The sequence below is a fragment of the Copidosoma floridanum genome, unplaced genomic scaffold, assembly GCF_036245765.1.
Source record: "Copidosoma floridanum isolate Cflo_tuat_1 unplaced genomic scaffold, Cflo_Japanese_pri ptg000028l, whole genome shotgun sequence".
NCBI lineage: Eukaryota > Metazoa > Arthropoda > Insecta > Hymenoptera > Encyrtidae > Copidosoma > Copidosoma floridanum.
In genome coordinates this window covers 3,831,574-3,857,893 of record NW_028321905.1, presented here as the reverse complement: position 1 = coordinate 3,857,893, position 26,320 = coordinate 3,831,574, and the positions used below count along the sequence as shown (strand labels likewise).

The 26,320-nt window shown below is 35.8% G+C and overlaps 1 protein-coding gene across 3 annotated transcripts in view; it reads right to left on the bottom strand.

Annotated features, from left to right (window-relative positions):
• Window positions 1-26,320, bottom strand: part of Noc3 (Nucleolar complex protein 3) — a 396,047-nt gene that overhangs the window by 312,874 nt on the left and 56,853 nt on the right. For all 3 annotated transcript variants that reach the window (XM_089595796.1, XM_089595797.1, XM_089595798.1), the window contains exon 2: window positions 2,920-3,148. In XM_089595796.1, coding sequence (XP_089451922.1) covers window positions 2,920-3,148 — 229 coding nt within the window. The remainder of the gene's footprint in view (window positions 1-2,919; window positions 3,149-26,320) is intronic.

The window sequence follows — 26,320 nt, the reverse complement described above, 5'->3', positions numbered from 1 at the left end:
TTTTTGTTGACCCTCTTTGAGTTGCTGCTCAAGTGGAGGTTTTGTGAGTTCATCTTTACCATTGATGTGGAGAAGATGTTTCGACGGATATTGGTTTACGCTGATGATCAGGCCTATCAAGCAATTCTCTGGAGGCCCAACGCCTCTTCAGAGATCAAAACGTATTATTTGATGACAGTCACCTACGGACTGGTGTACCCGCCTTTTTTAGCGACTTGCGTTCTACACCAGCTGGCTGTTGAATACTCTAAATTGCACCCAAGAGCCTCAAAAATTCTTTGTAAGGAATTTTACGTAGATGAATACCTGTCTGGCGGACACTCTACGGAGGAGATCGCCGACAAATGTAGAGAACTTATGAACTTAATGGAGTTGGGTGGGTTCCCTTTGCGCAAACGGTCTTCAAATACACCACAGGCTTTGGTGAACGTTCCTTTCGAACATCGTGTCGATCAACCCTAAGGCTTGAAGGAGAGTGCTGATGCCATTTCCGTTCTTGGGCTGTCTTGGAAACCAAAAACCGATTAATGTACGTTTAAGTTAATGATTGATAAGCCCCCTAGTCTTTGGACTAAGCGAACTTTGTTTCGCAACGTGAGCTTCTTCCAGTCTCAAGTCTTTTGCGTAAACTAGCTCTCACTCTCTTTGATGGATTTTTACGAGTGGAAGGCAGGTTAAGTAATGTTTTACTTGACACCGACGTCAAGCATCCATTGACTTTATTTTGCAGGGATAGTTTTACTTTGTTACTTATCGAATACTATCACCGCCTCACTCTTCATGGTGGCACTCAAATGAAATGAAACGCGATTCACCGAAAGTGCTGGGTGATGAATGTTTGCCATTTGATACGTTCTGAGCTTATCCACTGCTTGACCTATCGTCATTACGCTGCTCGGCCACAGACCCAGTTGATGGCTGACCTGCCAAAAGTCTGGGTGACTCCTTTCCCGGCATTTCAGAAGACTGGCGTAGATTACGCTGCCCTTTCCCTATTCGTCTGGCAAAGTGTCGCGGAAGAGGCACACTTAAAGGTTACGTTGTCGTGTTTATTTGTATGGTCACACGTGCCGTAGACCTAGAAATTGTTGAGGACTATACTGCCAGTTTTTATATAGCAACCTTCCAAAGTTTCACGTCTCGTCACGGTCATTGTTCCAACCTATACAGTGATCCGGGAACAAATTTTGTGAGTGCAGATTTTGAGCTGAGAAGAATGTTAGAAAATCGTCACAAGAATAAATCCTTTGCTGATTCTCTTTGTGCACTAAGCACGCAATGGCACTTCAACCCACCGTCGGCCCCCCACTTTGGAGGTTTATGGGAAGCTGCCGTCAAGTCGAGTAAATTTCATCTTAAGCAAGTCATTGGAGACCAGATTATTACCTTTGTTGAATTTTCTACTTTAACTCCCTCTCCGCCTCTTTAACTCCCTCTAGCTCAACGATCAGTCAAATAATACGGTCCACACAATGGTTCAATTCTGAACAGCTAATATCTATTAACTTAGAAGTAAAGTACAAATGCTTTAGAAGCCAATATGGTCTCATGATAAAAAATTCTAAAATTTTGTTAAAATTGTGCTATCCTAAAATTAGTTAGACCTCAAGTAATTTTGCACCAACTAATTTAAGATTTTCGAAAGCGTGACTAATTAAAAAAAAAAAAAAAAGATTGTTTGGTGTGATAACTATCCAAGGTCACACGCGAACTATTAACCAGCACAAATATTAACAATTATGAAACACACAGACCCATCTCTAATTCTATCAAACTAAGCAAAAGTAAATTTTCTATAAATCAAATGCATAACCTACCAGGACTGTCACTGTGAGCCATGTATGATTCAATTAGATTAGTTTAATAAATACAACTCGAATTTCTAAGCAATTTCTAATAAAACGTAAAATTATAACAGTTATTCTTTTTACACTACAAAAATGTGTAGTATAAATGCACTGTATGTGAATTTTATTACGCTTAATAACTCTTAAAAACAGTAGTAACAAAATGAATCCTCTTAGTGAAATTAACTTTGAGTTAAGGTGACAAACACCAGATTAAACCGGTGGACGTAACCATCAAGGTGGCATTGGATGTAGAGAGCCTGTGTAAAATTTCCAGGTGCCACTGGTGCACCACATAAGGTGCTCCTTGATAACTCTCAGCAGGTGTTTAAGGCCTGTTTTTATGCAATGAAGTTGAAGTTGACGAGCACATGGTCCTCCGCTACAATAGAAACCACTAACAGCTCACTATTTTTTAGTAAAACTTTTTAAAACAGAATATTTCTATGTAAATCAAACGATTTTTTTTCAACACTTTTCGAATTAAACAAGAAAGCACACACTATGCATGCACGTAAATATAAGAACGTTGCTGTTCAGTACAGTAACTGAAACGTAGATTAGAACTGCTAGGCAGGTAGAAACAGGTAGAGAGAGAGTGAGAGAAATGTGCTGCATTAATGCACATCCTGCGTTCAGCTCATGCTTGTCTCTCTCTCTCCATCTCTTTTTTTCTGACTTTGAAGAGGAACAAACGCTTCAGATGACCACCTACACTGCCTTTCACATGGCAAAATGAAACTTTCTGCTTGTCAATGTATATTTATTTTTTTTAACACAGACTTCTTGATACATAATTGCTAGTCTAAGGATCATTAAAAATAAGACTAATTTTATTTTAAATATACTTATTTTGCCGTGATATTTGCACTACTCTTACTTTTTATTCAAAGCATTAAATCAAGCAATTTTTGTACTCAATCTCAACTACCAAGATAATTACATATAAATTTTAAACAAGTCTGATTATAAAGCATTTTATTCGTTATTGTGTTTTATTGGTTGGTAATAACTTTTCTGCACTGGTATTTTCATGTAATATAATAATGTGAATAGAGTAGATACAACTTACGGTTGTTTTTCCTTGAAGACACCCTAATGAATCATCAAACGGAAAGAAACTTTCATTTCTCAATTGAATGTCTGTGAGTGTTGGCTTAATAAATTGTTTTTTTATTTTTCCATCAGCCACTTTTATTGGTAGAGACAATTTATATTTTTCCATCCTATGTATTTGCGAAGAAGTATCTAAAAGATTTTTGTACTTTTTTTCGAAAGGGTCATTTTTAAGGAGCATCTTCCTGAAATAAAAAAATTATTTACGGTAAAACATTTTATAAGCTTATACTAATCAGGTCCTTAATCATTATATCTTATTAAAAACTTGTATCCAAATAATTTTTTAAAGATTTTTTTAAACCTAGCAACATTACCATAGTCACAGATTTTTTTATATATATCTACTCCAAAGTGTTAAAAACTATGTATTTAGATATTTTCCCCTAAATAAGGAAAACAAATGAGACAGATAAATCATTAAAATAACAAACGCGAGTTTAACACATTTTTTTCTCTACTGCTACGAACAGCTTATGAGACAAGTAACTCCCTTTCCACTACCCTTGTGTTAGAGTATTGTTCCATCCTGTTTGCTATGAAAATGAAGACAGTCAGAACTCGATTCCACGATATTTTGCAATGCTGGTTAGACATTAGATTTACATCATGCCAAGTTTAATGAAAAATTTATTTCTATCAATGAAAGTGACTCAAGTCCGTGCCAATAATGTTTAAAGAGGAAATAAAGAATCTACTCCATACTGAAAAATGTTACAAGCCAATTTAGTACGTGTATTATGAACCAGCTAAAAATAAAGTCAAGCATGGTAACTCCTTGAAAATAATATCATGTTTGTTTCGGTTGCAGTACGAAGGCTATTTCGAGGGTTAGCTTGTTTAAATTTAGAATGTATCTACAAGCTATATGCACACACACTAAAATCACTTGCCACAGTTGTCATAATGATGTAGATTACTCATATCGTTATTCAGCAACATTCATACAACCCTACGTAAATTGTATTTACTATCATCAATTGTTTTTCTAGATTTAGCAAAGTAGGAATCATGTGATATCCATCTAGCGTTGCAAAACAATGCCAACTCTAGCGCTGGCTGTCCATACTCTTATATTGAAAACATTCTACTAATCATTTTACATCCTACGACCTTTTACTAAGAAGCATCTCCCATAAATATTTTTTAGCCATGCACTTTAAATGTTAAGCTAACACTATATGCCCTTTGTTTCAACTGCCCAGTATTAGCTTTCGTAAAGGTCACATAATTTCAGAGGCTACTTCTTTACTCGTTAGGCTGGCAATCACTGCCAAAGTATTGAATGGACTGGTTCTCTTTTTATTTAGCACACTAATAACTCTTATCTCAATTCCAATTTTACCTATCACTGCATGGCAATCCTGTCCATACATGCACCTTGAGGCTAAAGAAAAAATCCCAAATCGTATTCAACAGAAATTACGAGAAAAAAAAACTGTTCTTAAATAACTTGGTGCCTAGGATACTTTTCTGTTAAAAATAGCTCAAAATCAAATCCTAGTAATGCAAGTAATTGAATTTATCGACATTTTCCATTCAAAACGAGATTGCCAACGCAACTCGATTTTTTCAGTTGAAATTACGATTTGTAGAAAAGTTGTCTTACGCAGCAACTGAAAAAAGTGCTATTTCGACCAAGATTTGAACCTGAAACTTTTTTCTTGCCAGGAAAGTGCTTTACCAATTTTACAATTAAGGTCTCGATAACTCCTCTTCTTAATTGCTACATTTCATATTTTACGGCGATTTTTCAGTCGATGCCTGCTCGTATGGTATATAAGAATATTAAAAATTAATCTGATTTTATTACTCAATACAATTTTACTAATAATATGACCGGCAAGAAAAAAGTTCCAGATTCAAATCCTGGTCGAGGAGGCACTTTTTTTCAATTGCTGCGTATGACAATGTTTCTACAAATAGTAGTTTTAACTGAAAAAATCGAGTTGCTTTGGCAATCTCATAATGGATAGAAAATGTCGAGAAATTCAATTACTTGCATTAATACTTACCCATCGATACAATTAGATTAATTTCTAATATTCTTACATAATAAATCCTAGTGAGTTTACCAAGAATGAAATTTTCGATATCGACACTATTTTTTTTTTAATGCGAACTTTTTTAGGTGCGCCTTGGTTGGGGATCAAAACGGTAGCAACGTACGTACGTACATATATATATACTACAGCTCGGTGGCACTCGCGGCTCATAGCTCGCCTTCAGATTCCGATACATACATAAAGTCAGCATATAGTGTTATAAATATTCCTATTTCCGTGATGTCATGTCGTAGTGTGTTACTGTGTGCAGTGTCCACGTATACAATGTATAGTGTATACATGGACTATGTAATTGCGTAACTTGTTTACAAAAACAGAATCATCGATGCAAACATTACAGACTGCATGTATGATAAGTGTGTGAATGTGTATACTTTCGACTATTACTGTGCAAGTGTGTAACAGTAAACATGTTAGCCTTTGCGAATGTGCCTAGAATAAATATAATAGTAAATATTATCTTACAAATATATAAAGCAAAGTCGCTAAAACCGTTGTAATCGCTAACCGCGAAAACTACTGAACCAATTTTGCTGAAATTTTTCACACTGGTTCATGATACTTCGTACATGGTTTTAGTATAGTTTTTATCTTAAAAAATTTAATAACAATAGCGATAAATGAGCTCAAAGTTTTGCAAAAATACGCCAGCTTTTCGCTTTAGTTCAGTAAAATCCTCTAGGTAGCGTCGACATAAAATCGAGGCTACCTGCAACAGAATTAAATAAGTGTGGTTATAATAAGCCGGAGCGTCTCGATAACTGATGCAATCGTGCTTCGGCGGTTCAACGAGCTGCATAGAGAATGTTGTTGATAGTCTTGCAGATGGATATCCCAGTTACGGACGACACTCTTTCGTAAAGGGGAAGGGACCTAGGTTTCCATTCACCCTGAATCTCGACGAGTGCGACAAAAAAAAATTCATTCCAACTGATGACGTCTCTGGTATAATACCAGGAGATATATCTAGCCAGAGCACAATCTGCACCAACTCTTCAGAGTTGTGTGGCAGCCTCACCATCCCGCCTGGTGCAGTTAGAGAATTTTTGGCTATAAATGTAAGCCAGGGAAAACAGCTCTGAGAAGCACAGGCAGCCACAACGGTTACCTTCTTGGTCATCGCGACCTCAACGCGCTTACCCACATGTTCCCGTCTAACGATGAGCAGTTGGTTATCCGGGGAACGACCCGAAGACAAGATATTCTTTGGTCAGCGGCGTACCTCCCTCCATCACAGTCTCCGTACATCGAGACTCCCAGGGTAAGAATCAAGCTATCCGTAGCCAGCTCTTCATCATCAGGAATAATAATAAAGAATAGCCTGGAAGTTTCACCACTGGCACTTTTTAGGGCAATTATACGTATTTACGTTCCCTACTTAACCATCAATGTCATCGGTTCTTTTTTGGGTCCACCTAAGTGTAAACTACCTTGCCAACAAATAAATTTTTACTACCATTTCTGGAAGCGATTCATCGACTAAAAGAATATATCAACTAAAGACGGGCACTATTAAACCAAGTAAGCCATTCACTAGCAGACGTCACCTGCAGAGTTTTTCTTCGCAAGGCTGGAAAACCCGATGACCGACGACCCTATATTACCCTCTCGACTCTAAGCATTTAACCAGGAATCACAGATCCTCTCCAAGGTCTGCGCTGGGCAAACCTATAACAGCTATAAAGGAAAAAAAAATTGAGCCAACGGCACAGCCTCCACTGGACAAGTATCACCAACAAATCTCCCCATCTAAGATCACCAAAACAACTGAATCTGCAAATAAAAAGGTGCTTTAGACACCAACGTCTTCGACGTTATCCCGGGAGACGTTGGCAAAGAGCACTACAACTAGCCCCAAAGCTTCAGACTTTGTAATTTTTCTTTCGATCAGTCTGGGTCTTCAACAGCAGGCCACAAAAGATCACCCTGAGGTATCCAGGCAGTTACAATTGCTGTTAACTGCAGTCAAGAAAGAGTTAACTTAAGAAGCTCATCGGTCTTTTTTAGGGCCATCGGACGTCGAACTACCTTGCCAACAAATATATTAGAACTTAACAAAGTTGACAGAAAACAGCTTTTAGGGGTCACAAAAATTTTAAGCATGCCAAAAGTCGCAAGAGGGTGAATTAGAAGAAAAACTTTAAATGTATCTAATAAATACAATTTTACTTAGGCGTCAAGAAACTGACACAGAAAATTTATCGAGAATGAAACATCAGCGTCAAAATCGACAAATAAAGAGTCCATTACGTGAGAGATCAGCTTTTTATTGTACCCTCACAGCAATCTCTGAAATCTTTAAAGATCCTACTTCAGATTTTTAAATAAGTAGAAAATGTATTTGTGTTTTTGTGGCAATAAAAATGTAGGGTTTAAGGTCAAGGACTTTGTTGCTCTGGTAATAAAGTTGTGAGATATGAGGAAAAAAATTTTTTTTTAATATAAATTTTTTTGGGGGTTTAAAATTTTAACAGCTTAAAAAAATAACCCTTTTCATGAATTACACGGGAGAAACTGTAAATCAACGGCTTCTTATGGCCACCGATTATTTTATGGCATAAAGAACGTACGGTACTTTTCAGCATAATTATTTTTTTGAATTTTTACACCTTATTATTTGACCAAATAAACTATATAGATTCCGAAAAATTATGTTTTTAATAAGAAGATTTTTGTTCTGAGATGTGTTAGGAATATGTGTAAAATTTCTAACTGAAAACGTTTCACATTACATGTCAACCCACTACGGTGTTTTATTTAATAAGTCTCGGGCGAAGCCGAGACGGGGGCCTCTAGTTATTTTAATAAAGTACATTAACAAATAATTTCTGCGTGTATGGCAGATCGATGCACATAGCCAGTATTGATTAAACGGGTTTTTATAATATGGTATAACTTTCGAATATTACAAAATACGCCATATCATTAAAATGAAGTCAAATAGAGAAAAAATAACGAGTTTTATAAGGTTTTAAAAGGTAATAAAACTATCGCGACGCACAAAAAAAGGCTTTGAGTAATGAAAAAACATAACCTCAATTTTTTAAGTTTCCGATGTACCAGTAATGAAATAAAGAGGGAACATCATGGAAAAAGTTATATTACGTTTTGTGCAGGATAACAATAACACATAAATAATTTTTCATGGTCACGCGTGCACATAACCTTTAAATATTAAAAAATACGCTATATCTTTGAAAGAAAGCAGAATATAGCTAAAATAACAAGTTTTGCAGGTATTTAAAAGGGAAAAATCGTAGCACACTAAAATTGAGGTGTTGAGTTATGTAGTGACATAACGTCAAATTTCAGTATTTTTAATATTTCTCTATAAAATCAAGATGCAAAATTTTTGGAAAAATTATAGCACATTTGCAGAATTATTACAACCATGTAGGATACATTTTTCGTTTTTTTGCCTAACAATAATAACCTTGAAAATTATTCAAAAAACGCTAAAATCGCGGACGGACAGATAGATAAACCAAACATAACTAATTACATGTTTAGGAGCGGCGTTGGCTCAGTGGTAAGCATGCTTGTTACTGACACAACACTGTTCTAGGGGTCGTGGGTTCTATTCCCGGTGAAAACAGATTTTTCTCGAAAACTGTTTTCATCAAGAACAGTTCCTATGTAACCCCGGCCGTTTCGGGGCAGGTTTTTCTGTGGGATTTTTCTTTAGAGTAATTACAGGGTTTTTTTTCTTGCCTTACAGGTCTTCAGGCCTGGGTGTATGCGAAACAGTGTTATGGCTATAGGTAGGGATTTGCATATCCGATGCCAGGCGTCGGGCAGGGATCGCCGACCTTACGGGCGAGGAGTGGTCCCTGGAACATAGGGCTACTTCATGAATGCTAATTAGAAGGATCCGATATTTCGGCAGAGAGCGCCGACTCAACCGGCGAGGAGTGGACTTTCTGGAATATTATGGAATTCTCTCCAGGGAAAGGCTTCACAGTGGCGAGTGTACCCGATGCACCGTTGGTGCAGAGAATGTCAGCTTAACTGGCAAGGTGTTCCACCGGAGATACTTACACTATGCCCATAGATTCAGGTATGATATCAGTAAAAAGGGTTGGAAATGGGTGCGGCAATACACCCTCACACATAGGTGGTGAGTGGGTAGCTCCAGCGACTAGGCTAAGTAGGCTGTCACGGTAACCCGGTAAAAAAAAAAAAAAAACTACTAACATGTTTTAAAAGTTCTCACTTCTGCGGTGCGTCTTAAATTATACTGTGATACTTGTGCTAAGCCCTATATTGCAGAGAGAGGAGAAGGAATGTGTGATGTAACGTTTTTAAACTGTGACTAAATAAGTTGAATGCGATATGTCTTTTTCGAATTATGTTATTTTATAAACTACGACAAATGTACTAATTTAAAACTGCACATGTATGTACGGCACATTTATGCCACACTTTGTAATAAGTTACTGTAATACGCATTGGTTGTACAGGGCACGAGCCCTTAATCTTAATAAACTTTAATTATAATTATATTTCTCAACTTTTGTAGTATGGATTATAAGGAATACTGAAAAAGAGCATTTTTTAATACAATTGAGACCCCACAACTTTATGTTCCATAAGCAGTCAATACACTGATTAATTTTTTAGAGGAGCTACTGACTCTATTAAGTGTGAATATTTTGATTATTTTTACTTACCTATGCATATTTATCACGAATAGAAGATATCAATAAATTAAATCACTTAGAGTAATAAATCTTATTTTAACTTTTTCACAGAAATCTACTTTTTCTTCTACAAGATTAAAAAGGATAAGTGGGAAATGAATATGGAAAAGTGCGAGTGTTTCTATTAGGCATTGTCTATAGGGCGATTTCGGTGATCTGAAAAAAGCGTTCGTACAGATTAAAAGAAGTTAAATTTTTTGTCATCTCCGACAGTAAAGTTTGTTGTCCGCTTACTAAGCCGTAATGCGATAAATGTACAGCGGCAGGATTTCTTTACGTCCGCTAAGCGAGGTGCTTCTACGAGGTCCGTGCTTTCGAATGCACACTGATTGTCTATATATATGAGATCTATAACGAATCCACTTATATCGTTGCGTCGAGTGGATTTGCGCCTACACTAACTATAGCATTGCACGGTTACAAACTTTATTTCAAGTTCAGAGTAACTTGTAGGTAATGGTAAGTAAATTTGCATGGTTATTGGACTGCTAACTTTAAAGTCTCACGCTCTATACGAAAAATCACATATTCAATACGTGGACTGAAAAACCAAGAATAAAGTATGGTATGATGAAAGTTTTTTTAGTGTACTTTGAAAAGCTATCAAAAAAATGTATTCTTTTAGCATTCAATATTGAATTGTGAGTAGTTTTTTTTTTTTTAATAAGCATCTTTGTAGACACCAATAAAAAAAAGATTTTGATATAATTTATAAAGATAAACACTTTTAATTTCATTTAAACGACATTTTTAAATCAAAAGATATTTAATTAACATATCAATGCCAAAAAAAACAGATTTCCAGTAACATGAAACACCGAAGAAATGACATTTCATAAATAATATTTTTATACATTGTTTATTTTATAAAACAGTGACAAAAAGTATTTTTAAAATTACATGCGGACAGAGTAACAAAACTTCCATCATTCATGATCCTGGATGATGAGGCAAATCATTTTTATATATAACATTAACTTACTATTTTATTTTTCAAGAAAAACAAAATATATTCATGGCTTGGACTGGCATTGCATCCTTTGGACTTGCAAAAGTGTGACCAGCTATAAAGCTTTTTGTTTATCTTAAGAGTTAACAAAGAATAAAACATTTTTATAAAGGTCAAAATTTGAAAAATAAATATAAAATAAAATGAAATAAAAAGTAGATTTAATTACATAGAATAGCCTCCATAATTCCACAAAGAAGATTTGGAAGTATAGGATTAAGCATTACGTGATGCATGTATTACGGAAACTTTCTAGAAAAAAAAATTTAATAGTTCAAGGGATAAATTTCTGTCGAATACTCCCTATTTTACAAAGAACGAATGATCACTTAAGAAAAATTAAATTATCATTTAGTTTGTTTCAATTTTGTATCTTAATATTAAATGTCGATATTTGCTTAAAATCATAGTATTTTCAAAATTATTTTTTCCAAATTAAATATAGAAAAATGAAGACGTTTAATGTCACATAAATTCAAAACCAAAGGATACTTGCGCATAAATGTTTGAATAAAACTAATGATGTTATACTGACGACTCATCATAAATATACTTATTTCTTAAATTACTTGAAGTTTTTCTAATGTTGTGAAACATCAATAATTATAAGAAAAAAGAATTAACAAAAGTACATAAAATATAGTTAAATTTTGCAATTACTTTCTTAAAGACACATAAATGTGCATTTTGTCGTTTTTATATACACAATTTAAATCACTTTTTAAATTATCTTATCTAGAAAAAGACTTTAAAAAAATTTTTAAATGTTATGCACTTCATATTATTATATTCTTTATGAATATCTTTTTTATTATATATTGAATAACTTGGACGTGTCGAGTGAGCGCTCCAGAGAATAGAATATGAAGAAGGTATTAAAGCAAAAATAAAAGAAAATGAAAGTATAAATAAGTGGAGAAAGTGGGAAAATAGCATACGAGAAAGTGTAAAGCGAACAAACATAAGAAATTGAAAGGATGAAGTGAGATTAGTGAGGTCGTGTCAGTGGAAAGGAAACGGTACACGTGCAAGATAAAAAGTAGCGAGTAAAGAAGAAGGCAGATCATAAAAGATGGTGATAGTGAACGGAAAAACGAGTGACAAGAAGACAGAAAAACAGTGTTAAAGTAGTGGTGGTGAGTTATAAAAAAGTAAAAAAGTGCAGTGAAGTGCGAGAGAAAAGTGAGGTTAGGAAAGTGTAGGAAAGAGAAAGCGGCAACTTGAGAAAAAGGTCGATAAAAAGGGGCAAGCTAAGAGGTAGATAAGGAAGGTCCCTGGTCAAAAATAGCGGTGAATAAAGAAGAATAGAGGTTAAAAAAATAAGGGGCCGATAAGGAAGATTTCTGGAAGACCGATACTAGATAAAAGGATAGATTGCTAAAGATATCAACAAGGAAGATTCCTACGTTACCGATTAGGGTCGTCAAGTAGGTTTCCTGGTAGATCGACGTAGAAAAGACGGTACAGAAGAAACCTGTGGTATCGACAAGAACCTGAAAATGACCGGGAAAGTGACGGGTGTAAACGTAAACACAAGAAGCAATGCAAATGTGAAACCAAAGGAGCAGTCTTTATAAAAATCACAAAAGAAAGTCAAGAGAATAAAAATTTAAGCGAGAAGTTTAGTAGGTTGGAAAATAAGTTTGCCAGTATGATAAGTACTCTAGAAAGTAGAGAAGAAGATTGAAAACAGGGAAAACGGACGTGGATCAAAGAAAGACAGCAGTGTACAGAAGAAAAGAAGGTACTAGAAGAAAGAATAAGCAAGTTGGAATGGGAAAGAGAAAAAGATGAGAGAGAAAAAAGGAGACCGAACATTGTAATCAAAGGAGCAAATATTGAAAGAGAGAATCAGCAGAAGAATGTGGAAGAATTCATTGAACAAAAGATCAAAGTGAAAGTGAAGGTAGAGAAAGCTAAAGAAATAAGTGTGAACGATGGGCAAAATGTGAAGAAGATATTTGTAGTAAGGTTGCTAAACAAAGAAATGAAAGAAGAAGTAATGAGGAATAAAAAATATATGGAGAGAGGAGTTTACATAGATAGCGATTTAACAAAGAAAGAAAGAGAGATTCAAAGAACTATTTTAAACAAGTTAAAAGAGCAGAGAAGTGAAGGAAAGAATACAAAAATTGGTTATATGAAGATGATGGTCGACGGTAAGTGGTTCAGGTATGATGAACGGAAAGAAGGGTTAACTGAAGAAAGAAGCAGGAGGCAAGAATAAAGAGAACAAGAAGATAGAGAGGAGAAGGGAGTGAGAAGAAGGAATGTCAGTATTTGTGCGTGGAATGTTGCGGGAGTGTTAAGTAAGGACAGTGAAGTGTGGAAGTACTTGAGTGGTTTTGATATAATAGTGTTAGTAGAAATGTGGTTAGAACAGGACAAGTGGACTAGTGTACAAAGAGAGTTGTCAAAAAGTTTTGAGTGGAAGTGTATAGCAGCGACAAGAGAGCATAAAAAAGGTAGAGCGAAAGGAGGAATAATATTAGGAAAAAGTAAAAAGATGGAACGCAAAAGTTACAAAATATGGAGCGATAATATAATAATGCAGAAGATAACATACGGAAATCAGGAGTAAGAAATCATAGGATTATATAGTCAAAACGAAAAAGGGACGATGGGAATTATAAAAGAGAAAGTAAAAACGAAGGAAAGAGGAAGTGTACTAATACTGGGAGATTAGAATGCAAGAACCGGAAGAGAAGGAGAATGGATTTATAAAATGGATGGCGACAAGGAAATAAAGGCAAGAAAGTCAAAAGACGAGAAGATAAATGAGGAAGGAAGAAGACTAATAAAAAAATAACAGAAGAAGGATGGTGCATAATAAATGGGCAAAATGGAGAAAACGAATTCACATACGTTGGCAGTAGAGGGGAAACTGTAATAGATTTTGCAGTTGGGAATCAAGAATCCTAACATCAGGTAAAAGAAATGAAGATAGGACAAAGAACGGAATCAGATCATATGCCGTTGGAGGTGTATTTAGAAAAGGAAAGTGAAGTAAGAATTATAGAAAAAGAAGAGATGATAACAGCAAGGAGGGATTGATTTAGAAAAGGAAGTAGAAGTAGGAATTATAGAAAAAGAAGAGAAGATAACAGCAAGGAGGGATTAGACTCAGGAATTGATCGATCAGTATGGAGAAGGATGTAAGGACTGCAAGTGGAAAGAAGAAGAGGTGAAAGGAAGATGGAAGGAATTGAAAGAAAAAATAGAGAGTGCGGTACCTACGGTAGAAAAACAGTTTAAAGTGTGGAAACTGGAAGATAGAAAATGGTACGATAAAGAATGGAAAGAGAAAAAGAGAGATTTAAGAAGAATCATGAAGATGTGGAGGAAGAAGAAAATAGAAAGGAGTTATTATATAGATAAAAAAAAAGAGTACAGAAACTGGTGCGAAGCAAAAAGGAAAAGGTTTAAGAGATTAGAAGAAGAAAAGATAAAAAACACAACATCGGAAGGTGAAGTGTGAAGGTACATAAATAGGTTCAGAAAAAAACGAAGGAATGAAATAGATAAAAGATTATAGTGGGAAAGTGGAGAAGGTATTTTATGGAAAAATTGGATGGGAAGGATGAAGAAGAAATCGGGAGAGAAGATACAAGAAAAGAAAAAGGAAGGAAAAATACAGAAGTTCAAGGAGTTGAGCAAGGAAGAATTTGAGAGACAGATTGCAAGGTTAAAAATAGGAAAAGCACCGGGAGAAGACAAACTAGAAAACGAAGTATGGAAGTAAATGCCTAGCAAAGTAAACGCAGCCCTTTGGGAACTGGTTAAGAAAATATGGGGAGAAGGAGAATTACCAGAGCAATGGAAACGAGGAGTGATATGCCTGCTTCACAACAAAGGTGATAAAGATAAGTTAGAAAATTATAGAGGAGTTACATTAACGTGCACAGCATACAAAATTTTTGTAAGTTTGTTGAATGAGATGTTGAAGAAGGAAATTGAAGGTAAATTAGCAGAAAGTCAGTTTGGATTTAGAAAAAAGAGAGGAGTAATAGAAGCGATATACACACTAAAACACATTGTGAATGAAAAATTAAGCAAAGCAAGAGGAAAAATATTTGCCTGTTTCATAGACTTACAGGAAGCATTTGATAGAGTGGATAGACAGGTTTTAAAGGAAAGATTAACAGAGATGAAGGTGAACAAAAAGCTAAGAAATAGGATTATAGATATCTATAAGGAAACTAGGCATGTAATTAGAGTAGGTGAGGAGAAATCAAAGGAATTCTGGACAGAGAAAGGTGTGAGGCAAGGATGTCCACTGAGCCCAACGCTGTTTAATATATATCTAGCGGACTTGGAGGAGCAATTAAATAGAGGGCAAGTAAGAGGATGCAGAGTTGGTAATGAAAAAATATGGAGTGTGTCTTACACGGATGATATAGTATTAATAGCAGGTAGAGAAGAAGAATTAAAAGAGATGCTAAAAAGATTAAAGAGGTACACCTGTAAAAAGAAAATGATTTTACGTGAGAAAAAGACAAAAATATTACTATTTGAAAAAAGAAAGGGAAAAAATAGAAGATGGAAGTGGGGAAATGAGGAATTAGAATGAGTAGATGAAATAAAGTATTCAGGATATATACCACAGAGAAATAGGAGGAATGATAGACATATAGGAGAAAGAAAGAGGAAAGCAGTGATCGCAATGAAAAGTGCATGGAGCGTAGGTAAAAGAATATTTAAGAATAGCTACCGTAGAAGAAGGAAATTATTTACAGCACTAGTGAAAAGTATAGCGTTGTTTGGTGCGGAAGTATGGGGTTGGGAAGAAGAAGAAAGTCTGGAAAGTGTGTAAAGAAGATATATGAAATAGATATTTGGGCTAGATAGCAATGCGCCAAATTAAATAGTGGAGGAGGAGTGTAGATTAGAAAAGATGAGTACAAAGGCGCTCAGGAGAGCGTTAAAATTTAAAGAGAAAATTAGGAATTCAGACATAAAATTAGTTAAGGAATGTATAAGAGAAAAGGATAAGGACAAAGAAAAATGGAAAATAGGAAAAGAATTGAAAAAAGAGCGGAAATGTTAAGTGAAAAAAATATAAAAGAAACAAGATTTATGAAAGGGGTGGAATTTAAAGAAGAAGTAGGAGAAAAATATTAAAGAACAAGGAAAGAAAAGAAAAAGAGAAGAGAACGGAAAAGTTAAAGAATTCTCGGTACAACAAGGTATTTAAAGATATGAGAACAGAGGAAGAACCAGGATATTTGAAAAAGGAAATGCCATTAAAGGATAGGAAGCTAAAAGAAATTAAAAGGACAAATTAAAGAAGGAAGATTAATTGTTAAATTATTGAATTTTTCAGTTTTTTTTGTTTGAATTTTTTGAATAGTTGTTTTTTTGATTTTTGTTTTTTTTTTTTTTTAATTTGTGAATTTTTGAAGGTTATAAGTTGATCTTGTTTGTTTTTATGAATGATTACATAGTGTCAAGGTAAAGTAGAATTTAAAATAGGTGCAAATAGAAATGAAGGTAATATAAGATAATATAAAAATTATTAAATTATTAAATTATTATGTAAAAAGAATGCTAATGTGTAACGGAACCACTCCAAACCCGAAAGGGGCGGAGTATGAAATAAATAAATAAAATAAATAAAAATATTCAATAACTTTCACTACATTATAAATATTATTTAATATTATGCATGAAATTGCACTTGATTTTTCAGATGATTTATCAAATAAATGCTGTGATAGAGGAGGTATCAACTCAAGTCACGTTCGACAAATAAGGATTTATAATACTGACTACTACAGTCATTTTATATTAAATAACTTATTCTATTACTTTTCTTTATCTTACCTATTTAAAATTCTTATAATTTTTCAGTTTATAAATTTCAAACAGAAAACAATTTTTTTTCATCATATAGTTTACCATGACTGTTAACAAATCTCAAATAAACAACAATTAATTAAATGTTTGTACTTGTTGCAATACTTTGGCCCGTCATAATAAACCTCTACCACCTAGATAGGAGCTTTTCATGATGAGCAAAAGACAAGGCATGTGGAGCAGGAAGCATACCCTACCACGGTTGGCTTCCCCTTCCAACTTTATGCGTGGAGAGAGGGCTTCCCCACTTTTTAGTTACTAGAGAGGCTAAAGATTCTCTCTTGCTCTCTCTCTCTCTCTTTCTTAGTACCGGTATTAAAAGTTTTCTCTAATAGTAAGAGTCCAAAATTTTTTAATAAAGTCGTGACATCAAAATAATTATAAGGATGTGGTGTGAATTTAAGGTAAGTGACAACAAACGTAGGTCCGTTTATTAATTAATTTTATAATTCAAAGCTTCTACAAATGCAATTGTATAAAAAAACGCAATGGTGTAATACATGTGACGATAAATTCTCTTCAATGATCGAAAATCACCTTTTTTAGAACTAAACTACGACGATATTGCTTCGCGACACTACCACTCACACTTTGTTTTTGTCCTTCTTTAAGCTCAATAGCCTTTTCGTTATAACTGACAGTAAACTTATAGGGACCAGTTGGAGCCATAAATTTTGATGCCCTGCAAGTTGCTGTCGTCCGTAGTAAAAAAATTCTCAATGTCTGTAAACGCCAATGTGAATTCTTTTTTAATCCAAAATTTTGAAAGGAGTACCTGCGAAATCTGTGCTTAAGGGAGTTGGGTTGAAATTCACTTAACGATGAAAATATTAAAAAAAAAGAATTATGTTGTAAAGAAACATTGCGTGAATGTAGTCACCAAATTTGAGCACAATCGCGTCTACAGATTTAAAGAAAAAAATTCATAAAGTGTCCCTTTTTCGTTGTCTTTAACATGGGCACAAATGTAAGTTATCAAAAAAGTTGTAAAAAATACCAATACTCTTGACACAGCGATAAGTACGCCGGGACTCCTCTCGGCCAGGACCACCCTCGAAGGTTGCGATTGGGGGAGGTAGACCGGCCACCATTGGGCCCCCAGAGAGAGCTGTGGCCTCAACCGCAACCAGATTACACGTTCCCTAACCAGCACTGGGATGAACGGCAAGCATTCCCTGGGAGACCAGTAGGGCCACCGAGACCTCCGTTAGTCGAGCACCATTGGAATGTTCCGTAGCTCCAGGCCCAACCCGACCCGAACCCGTTTGTGTATCGTCTCGTGAACCCCGCGCTCTAGGGACGTTTGGGATTAGATCAGGTAGGACGCCCACACCCGGGCCACCAGCTTGCCGGCCCTCCAAACCTCCGAGCGTGCGAACAGGAGAGAGAGCAGGAGGCCCGAGAACAGAATCGTTTGGAGCGCCGCGATTTCCTGCGCACCGTCGGGGATATTAGAACTTTCTCAGACCACCTTCGCGTTAGGGGACTCTGGTGGATGCTCGAGGAATGCGAAGATCTGGAAAGGGAGGATGGACGACGTTAAAGGGGGGTCAGAAGTGTTCGTAGATAAAAAAAAAATAAAAAATAAAAATAAAAAAAAGGGGGGGGGAAGAAAGAGAGCGTAGCGCCTAGTACAGTTCGTCCGTTTGTATAAATTAAAAAGGGGGGAATATTAGCGGAATTCACGGTTGTTTTTGTTTTTTTTGTTTGTTTTGCTCCCGTATCGTATTTGCGTTGCGACAAGGATAAGCGCCAAGATTTCCTTACCTGAGGAACGAGGGGGGGGTATGCCATCCCACCGCGACCCACCGAACCGTACGCCTTCCCATCCCCACCCTTTCTCTCACCAGGATAAGCCGTGGACACCTAAACATCGAAGGCCACGCAGCCAGAAAAGAAGACTAAAAACCCCGAGTTCAACAGGCGGCTGGGTTAGGAGACCCGCGTAAGTACTTTGTTTAGATATTTTCTTTTACTTGGGACGTTTTTTGGAGTAGACCGAACACTCAGGGAGATGTTCGTTCTAAGGAAGGGGAATATGACGGAGTCATTTTTCTCTGACCTATAGCATTAAGCGCCGAAACGCGTCATCAAGATGGAATCTATTTTTATTTATAAGAAGCTAATAAAGGTCCGGATCTGTGTGTTTCGTGTTCTACGTAAGAGTAATCGGATACAAGGAGTAGCGCCAAGGAGAGAAGAGAGGGCATGGTGCCGAAGAAAAGCCCAAGAATGTGTAGTTCTAGCACATAAGGGTCCATCTGTGGGATTGCGTATTCTAGAATATTTGTAATGACCGCACCATTGTGCTAATCCAGTACTGCTTTATCGACGTAGATTGTATGTATACCTATGTATCCGTATTAAGAGTATGTAATATAAATTGTGTCGCGTTCGAGTGCGTGTGAATGATGTCTTGGCGGTAAGATTCAGTAGTATGTATGGAGATATAGTGCGGTTATGCGCGAGGCTGTACTAATTGGTGGGCCTAACGCGACACTCTTGTAGTAGCATCCGAGCGAACCAGAGCTTCCAAGTTTTTTTCGTGTTTTCGGGAGGAATCGAGAGAATCTAGAGAGATAGAGAAAGAGAAGAGCGGAATCAGCTTTCCAAGCCAACCGGGAACGACCTTGCGACCGACGATCGAGGAGACGAGTCCTACCGCCACCCCCAGCTGTCATCTGCGAGACCAGATCATCGGCAGGCCCGATAGTTGATTTGACTCGGAACATGGTAAACCCGGAGGTAAGGGTAAAGTAGAGTGTGCGAGCGTGTGTGTATTTACGCGTGTGCCGGGGGATCGGGTAGTGCGGGACGCCCCCAGGAAGCGTGGAGTGCGAGAACGGGAGAGTCCGGGGGAAAGCGTGATTGTCACGGATTGTAGCGATAGCACCGGATTGCGCCAAGATTCGGGCCTAAAAGCCCACGTGTTAAAGTCGACAAAATAAAGTGAAGTGTCCGTTAAATCATTTACCTCGTCTATTGTCGTGCGTGTGTTTTTCCTTCCTTACGAATTAACAGGTCGCGCTTCGTTTCTCCTTGGGAGAGTAGTCTGATCCCGACGGACTACCGCCGGCAGGACCACCTCAGCGACGAGTCTCCTGGGCCAAGCAGCGGACATCGTGAGCGTGGGGACAGGGGTTTTTTCGCGTTTCAGGATACGGCGGACTTTGGCGAGAGGATCTGTGATAGTGTCTTCAGACGTTGTCTCGGGACCGCCCTGGCTGTGACACCCTATAGTGTCTCAGGGCGCGAAAGTGCAACGTCACAAAGTCCACGGTCACCAAATTGTTTCGTGTTTCTTGATTTAAAAAGTAAGGAAACGTCGATTTAATTACAAAAGAGTATATTCTTGTTCCAGTAGAAGATTACAAAGAACAAAAAAAGGAGAACCAAAGCGCTCTGCTCTGTGTCGTGATCTGAAGTCATGCGACAAAAAATAACAAAATAAAGGTCACCTGGCAACGGCGTAACTATGCAACTACTTGTTCTATTTTCAAATGGCAAAACGCCCATAATGACTATCATTATGTCGTGGCTCTTCATAGTGTTTCAAATCACCGAAGAGAGGTAAAACGGCCCCAAATACGGCATCCGTATTCGTGCACGTAGCCTAGGTCTCGGGGTCCTGTATGCCCTTTGACCGGTGAAAATAGAACACTAGCAATTAAAAGGCAAAATAAATACGTGTTAGTATTGAAAAACGAACAGTGCAGAGTTAACAAAGAAAGAAGGTAACATTTACAAATATACGTTGGTAACATTCTCCCCTCTTAAACAAAAAATCGCATTATAATGATTCACCGAGTTTAATCAGTTTACGCGTTGGTCGAGTAAGAAGTTCGTTAGCAGTTTTGACTTCTGCCACACGAACCTCCTTATCTTTTCCTAGGAAAGTTTTTACAATTACGCCTTTTTTTCAAGTATTTCGTGGTGTTTGATTATCTAAAATTAAAACTAGATCGCCAGTTTTTAAGTGAAAATCTGTCCTTAACCACTTTTTTTTGGTATTAATGATGGCAAATATTCGTGCAACCAACGACGCCAAAAACAATCCGCTAAGAATTGAGTGTACCGCCATTGTTTTCTTGGACAAGTACTTTGATATTCAAATTTCTAAAAACGTAATGTACCGGAAGATGCACCAAAAAGAAAGTGATTGGGCGTAAGGGCTTCTTTATCACAAGGATCGACAGATACATGAGTTAAAAGCCTTGAGTTAATTGAATGTTGAGCTTCGGCAAGTAAGGTTTTAAGAATTTCTTCAGTTGTGACTCTTTCTTTTAGAATAACTTCTAAAGTTTCCCTGACAATTCTAATCATTCTTTCCCACGCTCAATCCATGTGAGATGCTGTAGGAGGATTAAATTTCCAGGTAAAATTGTTTTTTAAGGCAAAATCTGCTTGAGATTTTTTATTGAAATTCATGATGGCCTCTCTTAATTCAGTACTAGCTCCTTTAAAATTTGTGCCGTTCTCGGAATGAATGACCTGAGGAAAACCGTGTTCAGCTGCTAATCTTTGAACTGCCATAATTGCTGAGTCCGTAGTCAAACTGTGAGCTAGATCGAGTCGAATCGCTCTTGTAGAGAGACATGTAAAAATCACACTCCAGCGTTTTTCTCGTCTTCGACCTATCTTAATTAACATAGGACCGAAGTAGTCGATTCCACAGAAAGTAAAAGGACGGTAAGCATAACCCAAACGTGAAGAGGAAAGATCTGCCATTATAGGATTGGGAGGCCGAGCTCGTAAAATTTTACAAAGTCCACAATTGCGTACTATATTTTTTAATACACCGCGTGCACCCAATATCCAGTACAACTGTTTTAATTCATTTAAAACTGTTTCCGTTCCCCAATGAAAAAATCGTTCGTGAAAATGTTTTATCAAAAGCCGCGTGACTGGATGTCTTCCGTCTAAAATAAAAAACTGGTATGTTATTTATGACATCTTCATTCGTATACGTGCAAAGTTTCAATAAAATCGCGTCTGCAGTTATGGAGATATTTGCACAAACGTAAAAAAATTTGTTTCCTGCTTGTATGCTCCATTCATGTGGCAGACAAGGACGCACTGAGTACACTATTTGCTGTCAGCTCGACTTTTTACGTGGCGCGATAGCTTTTCACAAAATCACTTCTAGAAGCCGTTCTACTTAAAATTATGATCTCAAACTTGGTATAGGCCTTAATGAGACTTTATACTTAAATGATATACCATTAAAACCTTTAATTTCGAAAATTTATAGCACACTTTTATTAAAAGAAGATCAGATTGACTACACCGTTTACTCCTTATTTTTTATCTCTCATAGAAAAAGTATTTAGACTACTTGATTAATACCATAAGGAACGAGATACCTTGAAGAATATTCTGTAATTTTTTTGAAGTATTTTATTTAAACGTTAACGAGTACTGGCGAGTTCGAACACATGCATTTTCCGTAATCGAAAGGGCGAATGTTTTTAGGCTAGGTTAGTACAGCAGACTTTAGCACGGTGCCTTATGAACATACACGTGCTCCCCTTCACCTCCCCGCGGGAGCGACCCAACTTCCTTCACAGGCGAACTACGAGTTCCCAATCGTTGTCAAGTAATTTCTTATATTTCACACCAACTACGGCATTTTTGACAAATGATTCAATCAGCCCATAAAGCTTGCAAAAAACCTGCGGACATGACTGTTGATATTGCTTTACGCTTGAGAGATCGATTGCTACCGACTCATTACGTTTGGAGGTGGTGAGTTACGTTGTAGCATGAAAAATTGTGTCAACAACACATCTAGGACAACGTTAATTGAAACAAGTGTGACCGTGTATCACGCATAGAAAAAAACGTTGAGTATACAATTTTTTACAAACTATAAACATTCAGAGGTATGATCAAAAAACGCTGACATCGTTTATTTTTTAAATTCATAATTATGTAACATTAGTATCTGCCACTAGACGTTTAGGAATGCGCAGGCTGCAAATAACAAACATATTTATGGATACACTTATATCAAAGACATTTTACTCCAGCCTTTTTGTAAAAATTTAACCAGACAACCGCTACCACCCAACCCGAGCTTCTCAAATTTCCTTTGCTACACCTCAATAAAATAAAACGTCTGGCAATTCCGTCATTCTTTTTAAAATCAGCAGAAAAGTTTTCGAGAAATTTTCGAAAATCCAAACCGTTGCTCATGTACAACAAAAACATCAAACAAAACTGACCACATACGTTTGAAGATATGCTTTGTAACTGTTTGACATTCTAACGCAGTTTCTCACAATTCTTACAAAATCGATTGTGCTGTGGTACATAAGATTAAATATCATAGCTATCAAAATATAAACCATTGAAATGTGTATTAACGTATACAGCAACCCCATGCATATCTGGTTTTGTATAATCATCAATGTTAATGTCAAGCACGGTCGGTTTCATCCACACCCGTGGGATCTGATCGGCTGGGAACACACCGGTGGTGTGCATTGTGATTTGCAACAAGTCTTGCAGTATCTGTAGGCTGTCCATTACGTTCGTAGAGCAAAGATTCCAGCTTATGAGCGTTATTTAAAGAACACCGATATTTTAAATGACTCGATATTAATGCGTGATGCATACAATATACTTCCGATGACAAATCTTTTAAAAGTGGACATTTAATCTTGTATTTCAAATTAATTACTTGACAAAGAGCTATTTTATGTAAATCGTACCACTTTTTGCAACTCTTAACGTAAATTTTTCGAGTACTCATCCCAATATCATTCAAAATTTTGAAAATTGATTTCAAAGGTACTTCACCCTCAAAAAAATCAAGTCCATGATGACGTCGGGACAACCAAATGTTCTATTGTTGCGCCTCTTTACTTAATTTTTCCAAGCGACAAGGAGGTGTCACTACCCAATGTGCGAAAAAGTCATTGTTCAAAACAACGATAGCAATTTCTTTCGGCATCTTTACGTTTTTCACCTTGAAATACTGTATATCGACTATGAGGTCCATTGCGGTTTATGGATGGTTGACTGTAAGGTAAAATGGGGTATAGTAGGACACTTTTTTAAGCAAAAAATATTTATTCCTTATTTTTGAATTTCCACCAATGCTAATTCACCTAAATTTTTTTTCAAATTGAGAATATAGGTCTTTACTTAAAGAAACAATATTTATTGACTGTGCTTATCATTATCCGTTTAATTAACTAATTTTTCAAATAACTCGTGAAAACTGCAGTAGTGGGACATAGTCTTTGAGGATTACGGCAGTAGTAGGACACTGTATGTGGAAGTAGTGGGACAGTATATGACAATGTTGTTTGCATATGTAAGAACACAATTTTTTATTTATAAGAGGTGAATTATCACTTTTAATAGTATATAAATATTAATAGGGATTAAAATAGATTAATAGGGATTTCTCTTTTATGTACATTTTTTTCAATATCCCAAAATCCTTACTTACTATGTCCGTTAATAATAAAGGAAAAAATATTGTCTAATACAACATAAACTAAACAATACAATTATTAATAATACAAACTACGAAAATAATAATAGTGAACACAAGTTTAAAATAAATATCATTTTTTAAGGTCTTAAAATTTTTCTTTTATTCTTTTTATATTGCTCTGCAATAAATGAACTTTACACGCATTTAATGCTTTTTCATTGTCTTCTAGTTTAGATAAAAATTTTTTTAATGTCCTGTACTATTGAGTCATTATTCGCATTCTGGTTTTCTTATTTAAGAATTTTTTCTTTAATTTTTAATCTCAAGTTATTTTCTTTCTTTGTTCCCAACAGTTTTTTTACGCTCTTGAAACTTCTTATTTGAATATTTTTTTCGTACTCTTTAGCGTTTTAATTTCTTTTTTTTCTTGATGACTAACTGAGACCTGCTGCTTTTTCAATGTTTTCTCTCTCTTTTTTTTTTTTTTTTTTCCTTTTTTTTAAGTAATGTATCAAATTATTAACAACCGCCACGGGTCGATTTTCCTTAGCTGCTTCCTTCTTGATCTTATAATTAAGATTGGTTACAGAAAATATATTTTTAAAGGAGAATTATTTCATTTTTCTGTGGAGATAAGAAGCAAGTTTTAAAGGCTGAAATACCAAATGAAAATATAAGGTGAGTTAACTAATACCTGTATTTTTCTGTTGACAATTTTTAGAGGTATTGATTTTGTTCAGTTTTTTTTTTTTAATATTAGTATGATGAAAATTGCTTATTGAAATTATAAATCATTGTTTGCAAAGTTGATTGTTTTACATTGGGTAGGATGGATTAATACAGATTGAATTGAGGTTAGGTTTTAGATTATGTGTATTTACCAGTTAACAATGATCTCAGTCACTTAACTACTAATCCTACTAATATATTTAAGTTTAATTTTACTATTTAACATTAGATTGATGACACTCGCATGATTACTATAGCAAAAAGCATGAAATCACAGTCGTTAAAAATAGAATTTGGTCTTGTCAAGTACTTGTCCCACTACCACTTAGTTTTTTAAAAAAAGGATGCAGTAGTGGAACAGCAATGATAAGCCTCGTCTCACTTCTACATGGTGTTTACAGAAAATAAGGGTATACTAGGACAGGCTATATGTTATGACGAAGTAATTATTTTTAAGATCTAATTAATAACACTTATTCTTTAGTGTCATATAGTTACGTATAAATAGTTTGAACGTACGAAAAAAATATTGTTTTGGGTATATTATCCTGATGGTCAACTTTAGTGTCACATCTAAAATGGGCGAAATGCCTCATTCAAGACGTATGCATCAAACGAGTGCTTGGACAGCTTGATAAAATATTTTTTTTATTCTCCCTTGAACGTTTACCACAATCAATTTTGGGAGTCTTATCTAGCTAAGAGATAAAGGATTATTAGGTAATTTTTTTAAGGATATTTTATAACAAATGAATTTACCAGTTATGATTTTCTCCTCCTGTCCCACTATACCCTGCAATTTCTGCGTTGTCCCACTATACCTCATTTTACCTTACCAACAGAAACTAGTGTCCGATCAGTGAGTGTATTGAATTGAATGTATTTTCATTGGCGTTTGAACCTGAAGTTACACAACCACGTCGAATGAAATGGGGTAGCATACAATTATTTTACACACTAAAGTTACAAATGCAGAGTGATACAAAGATTGAAAAAATTATACTATGTGTAATGATCAGATATGATTTTTTGTTTTATTTATGGTGTAAATTGACTGTTAAACGTTAATAATTTATTTTAATTTATTAATATACTCAATAAATCTAGCTAGAACATGAATTGTTTTCTTGTCTAAGTTACCAATTAAATTTAAGATTAAAAATGGACCATATTAGTAGATCTTACACAACTTTTTAAGCATCACAGATCGTTCGTTCTTAGAACTACTACATTGCCAAAAAACATGCTCGACATTTTCGGTATCCTCACAACATTTGCATAACTCAGATTCTACTATTTTAAATCTGCGTAAGGCACAATTCAGTGATGTGTGACCACTTTTAACTCTGTTTATCGACATAATTGATTTACGTGATAAGTTACAAAAGTCAGAGAAGCAAGGTTCGCTTCGAGTTCTGTGGAAAAACTTATGATAGTTATTACTATGATTTCAAAACATAGACACCAAGCTCGATTCATTAGCTTTGAGGCATTTTGTGCGAAAACTGCATTTGAGATCAGTGACGGTGATCGCCGAGTTCCCAGAAAGG